This window comes from Miniopterus natalensis, chromosome 19, assembly GCF_054644295.1.
Source record: "Miniopterus natalensis isolate mMinNat1 chromosome 19, mMinNat1.hap1, whole genome shotgun sequence".
Taxonomy (NCBI): Eukaryota; Metazoa; Chordata; class Mammalia; order Chiroptera; family Miniopteridae; genus Miniopterus; species Miniopterus natalensis.
This window is the reverse complement of record NC_142099.1, coordinates 20466027-20480079: the sequence shown is the minus strand read 5'-3', so window position 1 is coordinate 20480079 and position 14053 is coordinate 20466027. Positions and strand designations below refer to the sequence as shown.

At 37.6% G+C, this 14053-nt stretch overlaps 1 protein-coding gene across 1 annotated transcript in view; it reads right to left on the bottom strand.

The window, feature by feature from the left end:
- The window catches only part of XPR1 (xenotropic and polytropic retrovirus receptor 1), a 109610-nt gene extending 96801 nt beyond the window's left edge, over positions 1 to 12809 (bottom strand). The window contains exon 1 of the mRNA XM_016217872.2: positions 12614 to 12809. Coding sequence (XP_016073358.1) covers positions 12614 to 12682 — 69 coding nt within the window. The 5' untranslated portion in view covers positions 12683 to 12809. The remainder of the gene's footprint in view (positions 1 to 12613) is intronic.
- Positions 12810 to 14053: the final 1244 nt, after the last annotated feature.

The following is a 14053-nucleotide window of genomic DNA, read 5'->3' as shown; positions in this document are numbered from 1 at the left end:
CCTTTACTGTGTCTCTATTTTTTCTGCCTTAATACTATTTTCCCTTAGTAAATTAACTCTTTAATTACTATCTCAATTATAAGTCTTATCTTTTGATACTTTTTTTTAATTCCAGCTACTTATCTCTACTTATAGATATTTCACACATAAAATAAGCATATTTAAGATCTAATTTCAAGAGTTTACCATCCCCCAAAGTAGCTATTCTCTACCAGTTTCCCTAGGTTTAAACCATATTGAATTCTTCCCTCTTTCACTGCCTATATATAGGTGTTTAGATATATGGCCTATATCTATACAAGTGAGTGTTATACTTACTGTCCTAAGTGCTTTTCAACAATTAATTCATCTCATTTCACATGATCCTCTAAAGTAGCCATTATTATTATCCCCAGTTTAAGGATGAGAAAATTGTGGCACAGAAAGGCTAAATGACTTGCTTAAGCTCACAGAAGTATCAAAATTTCAATTCTAATTTTTCAATCTATCAAGAACTGAATTTTTCAAAGTCCATGATACTAAACAAATAAATACTATAGAAAAAATTTTGTAGCCCTCTTTAGCAAATACCTAATAGCAATATATTTTGAAATTCTTATATTTCAAAAGCTTACTCTATTCAGAAAGAAAGATTTTTCAAAAATGCCCAGCCGGTGTGGCCCACTGGTTGAGCCAAGTACCTGGAGGTCACCATTTGATTCCCCATCAGGGCACATGCCTGGGTTACGGGCTCTATTCCCAGTAGGGGGGTGTGCAGGAGGCAGCCAATAGATGATTCTCTCTTGTCACTGATGTTTCTCCCTCTCCACCTCTCCCTTCCTTTCTCTGAAATCAATAAAAACATATTTTTAAAAATGTAGCACTCTTTATAAAAAATGTATGAACCTCCAATTAAAAAATGAACAAAGGACATGAATAGGCACTTCTCCAAAGATGCCATTCGGACGGCCAACAGACATATGAAAAAATCCTCAACATCACTAATCATCAGAGAGATGCAAATTAAAACCACAATAAGGTATCACTTTACACCTGTCAGCGTGGCTACCATCAACAAATCATCAAATGACAAGTGCTGGTGAAGATGTGGAAGAAAGAGAACCCTAGTACACTGCTGGTGGGAATGCAGACTGGGGCAGCCACTGTGGAAAACAGTATGGAGGTTCCTTAAAAAATTAAAAATGTAACTGACCCAGTTATTCCACTTCTAGGAATATATCCTAAGAATCCCAAAACACCAATCAGGAAGAATATATGCACCCCTATTTCATAGCAGCACTATTTACAATAACTAAGATCTGGAAACAGCCCAAGTGCCCATCAGTAGATGAGTAGATTTTAAAATGCTGCGGTACATTTACACCATGGAATACTATGTGGCTGTAAAGAAGGATCTCTTACTCTTTGGGACAGCATGGATTGACCTGGAAAATGTTATACTAAGGGAAATAAGCTAGTCTGAGAAAGATAAATATCACATGATATGTGGAATAAAATCACTAATATGTGGAATCTAAGGAACAAAATTAACTGAGGAACAAGATAGGACCACAGATATGGAAGCATGAAACAGACTGACAGATCTCAGAGGGAAGATGGGAAAGAGGGTGGGAAGAGACTGACCAAAGAACATACAAGCATATATGCACAGCCCATGGACACAGATACGGAAAGAACTGGGGAGGGGTGAGAGATTGGGGGGAGGGAGGTAAAGGGGAGAAAATGGAGGACATCTTTAATACTTTCAACAATAAAATAAATAAATAAAAATAAATTAAAACATGTATATGCATATGGAAAAATTAAAACAAGTAAAAATGAATCCTTTTTTTAAAAGTATGAACTCTGTCGTTAGAAGTGGTGAATCAATCAGATTACCAACAATTTTGTTACCTATTAAAAATATTTGAAAAACGGAAAATAATATGTTTCATTATCACTGATCACATCTGAGTTTGTTAAATAAAACTAAGTAAAAATGGCCAAATCCACATTCAGTAAATCAACAAAACCAAAAAAATAAGAAACTTCTCTAAATTGGTACCAAAGCAATTCATTTACAGAGCTCTAGCCACACTCTGTAGGGGACAGACATGAACTTCTAATTTTCTTCATACACTGTCTACAATCATGTTTTTCTGAATCTCTATTTCTCATCCTTTAATGACATCTCAGGCAGATTCCATGGCCTTTCAGTCATTTTCCGTCGTTAAAAAAAAAAAATGTTGCTAAATATGCCAGACACTGCCAGATTCTGGATGCTGACAGGTATCTACTACTCTGTCTGACACACAGTAGGTACTCAGTAAATATATACTATTATATCTCATCAAGTTTAAGATGTGACTAATAGTAATATACTCCATTATTTTATGTGTTTCTAATGAAAAGTCTGCCAATTAAATTATGAGACAGCATTAATTATAAGATGTACACTGATTTCAGATGTTAAAATGTCGAAAAGTATATACTAAAATTAACAAAATAAGGTATTAATTCAAGGCTTCATTATTTTTGGCTACACTATTTGGCTTTTCTATCTGGTCTTTTCTCTCTACTGCATCCCCTAAGATCTAAATTACATATCTCACTTTGCACTGATCCAAGCTCCCAATCTCTTCTTTAAATTCCTCGAAACATTTAAACTCCTCTGCATGGTATTTGAGGCCTTCACCCCTTGATCCCTTCCAGCCACCTTTCCAACCTCACCCTATCAGCTCTCCAGCATCTACTAAACCAGGTTTCATTAATATGCTTGGACAGTTTCACCTATCTATGCCTTTGTTCAGTATTACTCTACCTACCTACATTGTCCTCAATGCCTTTTCCCCTCCTCACCATGGATGAAACCCTATTCAATTTCTACTACCCAGTACAAATACCACCTCTGTGATACCTTCCATGATAAATACCTTTAATTTCCAGAGGAAGGTCAATTGGCCATCCCTCTGTAACATAATACTATGATTAGGAGGCCACACAAGTTATGAGCTCCTCTAGGGTAGGGTTTTACTTATCTTTACATCTCCAGCTCCTTGCATGATCCCGACAATGTTACACCATGTAAAGAATCCAGGCTCTGAAATAAGACACACCTGTATCTGAATTCTGGGGTGTTTTTTTTTTCACTCATTAGCTATGTGACCTTGGGTAACCTACTCAATCTAAGACTCAATGTCTTCTTAAAACAGGAATTACAAAACCTACCTTAGAGGGTAAGGCTTAAATGTAAAATGCCTGGCACACGAGAAACACTCAATTAACATTAGCTGCTGTTATTATCATTATTGTTTTATTACTTTAAAAAACAAAAAAAAGGGAACGGTGTGGCTCAGGTGGTTGGAGCGTCATTCTGTACACAGAAAGGTGGTGGGTCTGATCCCTGGTTGGGGCGCTTATGGGAGGCAACTGATAAATGTTTCTCTCTCACATCGATGTTTCTCTCTCTCTTTCTCCTTTTCTCTCTCTCTTCCTCTGAAATCAATAAAAAGCATATCCTTGGGTGAGGGGGGAAAAATAAAAAATAAAAAAAGGAAGGTGACACTCAAGAATACTTCATGAATTGGTTTAATACATATTCTGATCTTCTCTAGTCATGCTGGATATGCCCCAACTTTGGCTTCATAAGGTATCATAAGAGATGGGGGTGTACTCTTCATGTACAGGTAACACACACAACTGTGTTAATATTCAAACATAGATTATGTTACAGAGGAATGGCTAAATGATTTTTCAACTTTCTTGAGTCTTACTTTTCTACCTAACCCCTCAAACCTTACCATAATTCTTCAGTCCTGTCTCCTCACCTAAGATAGGCTAATTTTCTGTAGTCAAGTGAACAATAATATTAAGGTTTGAGTCTCATAATTTACTGTGTCTTTTTATTGACACACACAAGAACTACTTTAGGTTGTTAATGTGATCTAATAGATTAGACTCAGATTAAATATATTAATGTAGAGTATTTGAGTAATCATTAATAAGAACATTTAAATTCACATTGACTCTACAAAGAAAATTCATTCTTAAAATTTAAAGGCAGCCCGGCGGGGCATGGCTCAGCGGTTGATCGTCCACCTAGGATCCAGGTGATTGGGGTTCAATTCCCAGTCAGGGCACATGCCCAGGTTGCGGGATTAGTCCCCAGTCAGGGGCGTGCAGGAGGCAGCCAATCAATGACTCTCTCATCATTGATGTTTCTCTCTCTCTCTCCCTCTCCTTTCCTCTCTCTGAAATCAATATTTTTTTTTTTTAATTTAAAGGCAAAGAAATGTTTTATCTGGCAGTGCTAAGACTCAGCAAGGTACAGCAATGAGCAGGAGGCCAATATTCTTTTTCCAGGTTCTGCTATCAGCTAGTTGTGAGACTAACCATATTTATTCATCTATAAAACAGACGTGCTGAAAAGTTCATTTTCAACTCTAAAATCAATTCTAGTACTAAAAATTAAATTATATTAGAAAACTGAAAAGAGCTAAAATTAGATGGCCATTTAAAAACTCAAATAACTCACTTAAGCTATTTAGATATACTTTAAGAATACACATGTGCATGTCACCCCAACAACAACAAAAATACAAAGACACGGTATATAATCGAAATGGAGAGAAGTTACAAGTGACCACAGTGAACTAATTTATTTCAAAACCACATGATTTTTCCTACCTGGTTATTATATGTAAAAAGGTTAAGGACAATTTATTAACATAAATATTACAGACAGCAGGAATAACAGCTAACATCAACAAAGCCATTCTCCAAGAAAACCTGAAATGGACAAGCCCAGAGGGATAAGCTCTGAGGCTCAGTTTCCCTCACAAACAATACTGTTTAGCTCTGTAGAAAGAATTATTTTAATATCATATATATTGTTCTTACTATGTGCCAGGCACTGTACTAGGCACTTTTTGTATTTTAACTCATTTAATTCTCACAAGAGTCCTATAAAGCTAATATTATCATCCTCATATTACAGATGAGAAAGCTGAAGCCCAGAGAGGTTAAGTGACTTATCTGAGGTCACTCAGCTAATAAATTTTAGAGATGGAATATGAACCTAGGCAGTCTCACTTCAGAGTTTGTTCTCTGCATGCATTAACAACATACCAGCATATGATGCAAAAAAAAAAAGGTACTAAAATCAATCAAGGTGACTGTATTAACTCAGCCACTAACAAAGCCATGTGACCTTGAATCACTTAACTCTCTGGGCCTCATTTCCCACTTAGGTAAAAAAGGGAGAGTAAGGGGAAACTGGGCTAACTAATTTTTGAAATTCCTTACAGTTCTAACATTCTATTATGTATGTTCTAGAAGTCAGATGCCACCACAGCAACAAGTATGTCCATTTTTCTTTATCTTCCTCTCTTTTTACCCTTATCACTGTATCTCTTATCTTTTTCTTATGGCTCACCTTCATAAGGTCTTCTATTGACCAGCTGCTTATCTAATAATAGTTACACTGATCATCTTGAGGAAAATATAAATGAACAGGGGTGAACTTTGACCTCCAGACGACACTATATTATCTCCAAAACATGCAGAGGAGACCTGGGACTCAAAATAGACCAGCCATTACTTCAGCAGGTGCTGGAGAACAGGTGAGACCACACCTAAATGTATGTATGATGTAGGAATTAAGAGCAGGGTCTCTTATAGTCTCACCTCTGCTACCCATAATTAGCAGTATCAACATAATTTCTTAATGGCTCTAAGATTCAGTTTTTCCAATCTATAAACAAAGCTAACAACCTAGCTAAACATCTTGCTATAGAGAGAAAATGTTTTTAAAGTACTTACCATCATGCTCAAAACAGTAAGCACTCAAAAGATAACAGCTGTTATTACTGTCATTGCTACCACTAGTTTTGTTATTTACAATTCCCATATAAAAACAAGATACTACAACTTCATTAATTTTTTCACTCTCATTCTTTCAAGAGTTCAGTGTTGTTTTCCAGAGGCTACATGAAGTGTGATGTCATGTCTCTGATGGCTAGTACGTCTGCTTGTATGCTTTTGTATTTTAAAGATTTGTCAGTGTTGTTTGTTTTAAATCCTCACCCAAGGTCATTTTCTCCATTGACTTCTAGAGAGAGTAAAAGGGAGGGGGGGAGGGAGGGAGAGAGAGAGAGAGAGAGAGAGAGAGAGAGAGAGAGAGAGAACATCGATGTGAGAGAGACACACCAATCATTTGCCTCCCGACCAGGGCCAGGGATCAAACCTGCAACTGAGGTGCATGCCCTTGACCCGGAATCAAACTCACAATCCTTCAGTCTGTGGCCCGATGCTCTAACCACTGAGCCAAACAGGTCAGGGTTCTCAGTTTTCATTTCTAATACAGCGTATATCAGTAGACTTTGAATCCTCAATAATTTTTAAGAGTTTCAAGTGGTCCCGAGACCAGAAAGTTTAAGAACACAGCTCTGAGGTATGGAAAAAGCCCACAAAGCACACTGATTATTCTGTGAATTACCACTTTACCAATTTAGCCCAAATAAGTAACACACAATAATCTAAAAATCTCCCACTTTCCTGTCTATTGCATTTCAGCACTTCAATCGTCAAAAAAATCTCTTGTTCACTAATTATTTATAAATAGTCAGTGACAGAACTGGGTCTAAGGACTTATATATCCTTATAGTCTTTCTAAATACTGCAGGTCATCCTCAATAAATAAGAAATGACCATGTTTTCTTAATCAACATACTGTCCCTCTTATGAGATAAAAAAATTGTCACTTATGCTTACAGTAGGTCAATTATACTTTCCTCTGACGTCAAATAAATAAATAACTTTTAAAGAATTTTCTGATCAGTCCCCGTAGATACCATACACCTGCTTGGTGATGGGGAGAAAGAGCTAATTATTTCCTCCTATAAACAAATTAGATTAAAAGGTGTATAACATAAAGAGTTTAAACTAAGGAGAAAGTCTTCCATATCATTTACATAAGTGATCCAAATTTATAACAATGTTCCAAGACCTCAATCTGCAATCTTCCCTTTCTAAACAATTTTTAATTTTGAAAACAGTATGTTGACTGAAATATAAAAAACACACACCAAAAAACCCCCACAAAAGTAGTTTTTTGTTTTTTCTATTTTTAAACTAATGAAAAAGCTAAAATTTAATAACAAATCAGCCTATAGCAAAAAGTAGAACCCCTATAAATATTGGTTGAAAGAAAGAATAATTTTTAAGATATTTATGTTCATGAGCTTTGTCTATTTGGCTTATTTTAGCATTTACTAGGTAAGGGGAAGACCTGAAAAGGCAAGAATCCTAGTGAATTCTGATACTCTCTCAATCCTAAAAGCCAATTCAATACCAGGAGACCCACAACCCAGCTTTGATTAGGCTGTACAACTTGAGCAAGTCTTCCAAGCATTTTTTTCGTGTCAAATCCCTATCAAAAAAATTAAAAAGAGTGAGATTTACTATGTATCTCCTATATATATTTACTTATAAATGATATCCTTCTAAAATTATGCACATTATAAAACAGAATTTTTTTTTAAATTTTTTATTGATTGATTTCACAGAGAAAGGAAGGGAGCGAGAGAGGGGGAAAAAACATAGATTTGTTGTTCCACTTATTTATGCATTCGTATGTGCCCAAATTGGGGATGGAACCTATAACCTTGGTGTATTGGGATGATGCTCTAACCAACTGAGCTATCCGGCCAGGGTCAAAACATAGAATTTTTTAAATAGATGTTATTAAAAGATGAGACAATGATAAAATAATTCTTACCTTTAACTTATGAATACTATAAAAATATTTTTAATAAAATAAATTATTAATAATACTGTTAGAGAACAACATAACTGAAAAGCTTCATTATTTCTTAAAATCTTAATTTAATATTTTTGTGATACAGTATTATAGTTCAAACTTCAGAATTCAGTTGATTTTTAAACTTGATTATGACTATACACTGAAAAATTCCCTCAAAATATCTCCTAAACAAGGTCACCACATCAATCCATTTTTAGTAAAATTTTTTCTTCCTTGTCTTATGCATAAAAATAACTGTAACTAATAGTTCTAGTACTATCTTCTCTTACTCCATGGAAATTAGGGGTACTCTCCTTTGGGGGTCTATGATGCAAATATACTTGAAACCCCTAACCAGCACAACTCAATCAGTCTCTCAAACACTTTCCAGATTAGGCCTAGATTTGAAGCCAGAACTAATTTTCTATGGTCACCCCAGGTCAAATAAGATTCCTAGGTTCTTATGATCTGGGCTTTCACCCAAAATCTATTCCAAAACCAACCTGCAGGATGGATGGACAAGTATAATCTTTCCAGGATACTTACCCTAACACATTTCATTATACAAAGATAATAATGAACAGCAATACCTTCCTGTCTTATACAACATTCATTCACTCATTTAAGAGACATTTGTAAATGCTAGGCATCTTACTGACACAATCATGTACAAATGTTATCTTAAATATGCTATACTGTACTTTCATTTGCAGAAGTGCTGAAAGAAAAAGTGTGATTTGTGCCCCATCGGGTGGCCAAACTGGAAATTTCAAACAAGTTCCAGCAAGGCAAGTTAACCTTAACTAATCAACACAATACCTTTGGGAAACTGAAACCCTACAACACAAGTGTTCTCATGGGAGAGTTCTATAAATGAAAATCACAATAATATTATAGCAATGTTTCCTTACACTTGAAAATAAGGGATGTGCAGTTATGCAAAATCTCTCCTTTCCCAAATCCTGCAACAAAAAAGTAATCCATGACTATCACTATTTATTTATTTAAGTTAAACGAAAGAGTTTATTTGGGTCATCTTTCCATTCACAGATTAAAATCTCATCAAAAATTTTTGAAAGAACATTATTAATTTAAAAGGATGTTATTAATAATAGTTCTTTAAATTATTTTCTCTTCATATATCAAACATAATTAAACCATATAATCATACAGAAATTTAGAACCAGATGAGTCCTTAGAAAACAGAGGGCTGTGACTTAGAAACCATCAAATCTAGTTGGGTCTGGTTACAGATGAAGAACCTAAGGCCCAGAAAGAGAAAGTGATTTAACCAGGGTCACACAGCTAGGCTAGGGTGACCTGACTCCCAATGCTTAAATATCTGTGCTCAAGAGACTAGCTATCTATATACAATCCTGGACAAGTGACTTAATGTCTCTGGACCTTAGTTTTCTTACCTAAAAACACAAGGAGATAGACAATCTCTAAATTTCCTTTAAAGTCTAAAATCCTAAAATTTAGGTACCTCATTATTTTTGTATCTTACAAAACTACAGTATACACTGACAAAAACCATTTCTGGTTCCTGAGAAACCAAAGAAGCACAGGACCCTAGGGAAGAAAACACAAGTCAGCAGCCTAAGGCACCAAATGTATTTGCTTCTTTTGCTAATATTCTGTAAAATATTAACATAGTCATACTAGTCTATTTGGTTGAAACTGGTCTAAGTTAATTTTCATTAATCAATTACAGAACTCTAAAATATACAATCACTGATTCTAATTTTTTTTTAAAATGTTCTTACAAAGATTTATTAATGTTCTATTTTATATGCCAAGGTTTACACTCAAACAGATTACTGGAAACAGGAATAGTCTATGCTCACTTGTGTTTTTTCTTTGTAAAAACTATTCAGAAGTGGATCAAACAGATTTTCTTTATACAGTTCTCCATGTTGCTCTATCCTTTTATGCTTTATTATTCTGCCTATGAAGACCTAGTCTAAGAACTCTACAATATACTTTTAAATTAGAAACTCCAATAATTTTCAGGATACTGATGGGTCACTATTAAATAATTTTAACAATCCAAGGAAGAAAAACAATTAAAAGTTAAATCAAAAGCCTATGAACTACAATGAACCTTAAAAAGGTCTGGCCCTATAGTCTTACTCTATGGAGGAGGAAAGAACCCTGGAAAGGCAAAAAGACTGTCCCCAGGGTCTCGTGGCTAACATATACAAGAACTAGCACTTACTGTGTGACCGTGTATACACATAATACATATAATTATAGGTATAAAACAAAATTGTCAGCTTCTATGTAATGCTCTGCTTATTTCAAGTAAAATTTAATATAGTGACATGATGTAAAAACCAAAGATGAAGCATAGTGGTTCACAGCACTAGAAACCACCTTAGGCTAGAAATAAGGGGTAATACACCAAAATTTCACCACCAGTGCTTGAAAAACAAATTCAAATGTCTGTTCTACTAAGAGTGTTTCAAAAGCATCATCTTCATACATAAGAAGCTACGTTATTGTACTGCAAGAGGGTTCTTTTCTCTAGCAAAGGCTAACATCTTTTATTGTGTTCTTTTTTCCCCTTAAGTTTTAAAGCTGCCAAAATTTCTGGGCTAATTACCCTTATGTATGCCTCTTTAAGTATTTTTAAAGGACCAGCACCAGCTCTTGAGAAACAATATACAACACAGATCCTAGCCCTATAAAAAAAAAGTCTGTAATCACTCCAATTCACAAAAAAAGTGTTCATTATTTAATTTTGCCTACCAAACAATGAGCTTATCCAAGACAGGAGTCACATAGTAGGGACTCTCTGCAGAATAAAATTTCAATTATCCACAGTAAGTGAATTTTTCAAAAAATGATTTATAATTGGCATGGGAAAGATAATACAATCACACATATGCTCAGGAATTTTGTCCCTCTTGTGACCAACCTAGAGTAACCATTTAAGACTAGTATCCAAACAGAGTATGTGAATGAGGAGTTCCAGAATTACTGTGGTTACTCCAGCCACAAAGCTGACATTACAAATCAAAAGGTAATTGCATTTTCAAACTAAATCGTACGCTTCCACTTCCAGCCCCAGATATTCCAAATTAATACAATTCTATTAAATAGTTAAGTGCTATAATACTTAAAATGAATCACAGCATAAAGCCACTATTACTTCTGCCCAAATCAAGCATGCCATACTATACAGCAAGTGCAAGATGTTGCCTCAGCATGCTATGTCCTATGCCTCTATGAAGAACTGGCAGTGGTGCTGAAAATTACTACTAGAAAGATGAAAGACCAATACCCTCCTTTCAATAAAAACCATCGTCTGGACTCTTGCCAAGGTTTTAAAACTGACCGAATGTTATTAGGAACAATAAATCTAAAACTCTCCAGGCTGAAAAGCTAGTCCCTTATTTCATTCTTATAAATGTAGCCACAAAACACTATAAGAAAATTAAGTAACAACAAAAAAAAAGCATTAATAATTTTAGGCCTTCCATTTCTGGCAATAATCAAATACTGTATGATAGTGAATTTATTTTACACTCTTCAAGGTTCTGTTTAACCTACCTACATCCCTTTCCCTGTCTTCTTCAATTATTACAACTGCTATATGAATAAACTCACGCTATTGCCTAAACAGCCTATCAATGAACTTAAATAGAAATGGAGAACTAAAATATTTTATTTCATAAAACCTAGCTAGCATGTTTATGTTCATATTGATTTTATGCTCTTTGTTCTTGCACATAACATAGATGTGAATTCCTGGAGCTTACAGAGAAGTCTTTCTTTCTCTATCCAGGAGCTGAATTGCCAACTACTGAGAATAACCTATTGCAATGCTTAAAGCCCTTCGGGTCTTACCTTCTGAATCTATAAATGGGTTCATTATCTTTACTTTTCCCTGTATTAATGTAAGGTTCCCTATCACTATCTATTAAATACCCTACAGGTTATCACAGAAATTAGGGGGGAGGGGACCATGATTTCTGTAATACGCAGGTATGGCTTAAAAGTACATTGTTTACAACATAGCACTTTTTCTCTCTAGTTAACAAAAATTTTAGGGGGGAAAGAAACACCTGAAAATTTTAATAATTCTCCTTTCCTCCTTCCTCTTCCCCCTTCACTCCCTTCAAAAACCACAGAAGAGCCAAAACCTATGATGTGATTACTTTGTATACTTCATGCAATCATTAAGAGGACGAGTCTTATTATCAAAACAGAACAGTTGATTACAATACGTTTGCATACTGTAACCACTGCATATGTGATATACATTTAAATCAAGTTTCAAGCCAGTTACAAAGCCTTTGTCAACAGTGGGCAAGTGGGGAAAAGCAGAAGGGATCTATGGGATGAAGGAAATCACCGGAGGGGCTCATCTTGGAAGAGGATTGCTTGGTGAGAGGTGAGGAGAGAGTAGCAAGAGCAAACCTGGCCGCGGGGACGCTCGCTCAGGGTGGGGACCAGAGGTCAGGAGGAGCGGGGATGAGGGAATTAGCGCGGAACAGCCGCGACCCCGGCTGCCCTCACAACCCGAATCCCCCACCTGCGGCTCGCTCTCCACCACCAAGCCCCAGCCCCGGCGGGGCAGTGCCCTCCCTGCCGGCCCGCCGCCTTCAGATCCGTTACCCCAGCGGCAGCGGGGCTGCGGGGGAGGGGAAGGTCAGCGGGGCCCGGAGGGGGCCGGCGCAGCTGGGATGCCGCAGTGGCTCCCCGCGGCCCCGGGTCAAAGTCCGCCCCGGCGCGGGGAGGCAGCAAGAGCGGAAGGCAGCCGTGGAGGTCCGACTGGCGAGCCGGTGGCCCCTCCGAGTCCTCCCACACCCCAGCCGCCGCCGGTACCTCATACTGGATGTATTGCTTCCTCCACTCCGGAGTGATGTGAGCGGAGAGGTGCTCAGCGAACTTCATCCTGACGTTTCCCCCTCACTCCCACCCGGGTCCAGCAGTTACAGGCGGCGGCAGCAACGGCGGCGGCGGCAACAGCGATTCCGACTCCTCCCCACATGGGCCCCTGCGCGGCGCGGCGCTGAGCTTCTCTCCTCCTCCGCCGCCGCCGAGGTCTCCTCAGAGGCACCCTCCCGCCATCTTCCTCCTCCTCTCCATAGCCCCGCCCCGCCCCGCCCACCATACGTCATCCCCATGGTAACCGCCTACGCCGCGCCGACGGAAAGGGGCGGGACTTGGGTACTTTCGTTCAGGCCCCACCTCTTCTGGGCCGGACGTGCTGGAGGCACCTCCCCTGACCTCTTCCGTCTGGCTCCTTTGGCATTACAGCTGCTCCCTACCGCCTGCCTGGGAAGCTGCAGTGTTGTTATTGCAATTAACATGAAAACTGTAGCAACAATCATCCACAAAAGACGTTTATATTTGCAAAGAATTGTGCAAATATTTTCCATTTTAATATTTATTCTTCATAAAACCCTTAAGGATGGATCAGAATTAATACAAATTAATTTAAACGAACTAAATAGTTAGTCAAATGTATTTAAAGGAACCAGATTTTACATGCACTAGGTGCTCAATAAATGCTTGTTGAATTTAATTAAAGACATTAGTGTCAAAAATTGCATGCTGCTTCTGAATTTCAATGTAATTATCAGGTCCTAGGTCTACCAGAAAGGCCAATAACAACACCTGGACTCAAACCAAGACTGGGGCAGTACCAACTGGAATTGTGAGTAAGCTTTCTGGGGATTAGGGGTAGGGTTCCAAGGGAAACCAATGTTGAGAGGAAAGAGACTCCCCTGCAGGTGTGGTAGCAACCTCACCCCCAGAGAGAACAGAAATGGGTCCAGCGGGCTGGCTGAACTGTCCTCCAGGAGCATGGGGAACAGATCACTCACACAGCTTGGCACTACTTTGAGTGTAAGAGTAATTGTCCTGGAAGACCTGACTTGGGGCAGAAACCCAGGTCCTTCCCTGAGTGGAGGAGCTCTAGATAATAGTAGCTAGCATTTATTAAGCACTCACTGTCCATGTACCAAATACAATTCTAAATTTCTTACATGTACTTTAATTTTTAATTCTCACAATTTTGATGAGACCTAAAGACTAGGGAACTACTGTGATCAGGAAAGTATTCTGAAATACCAGTCTCTGCTTTTGGCTTTTCTTTTCCTTCACGTATTTTTCCCCTTTCCCTTCCTCTTAATTCATGCCAATAAAGGTTCTGCAATCATTTTCTCAGGAGAGGGATGAGGCATAATGGAAAATAGGCCTAGGCAGTGAGTCTTTCTGACATTTGTTATACAAAAGCCTCAACCTCTGGTGGAAGGGTAA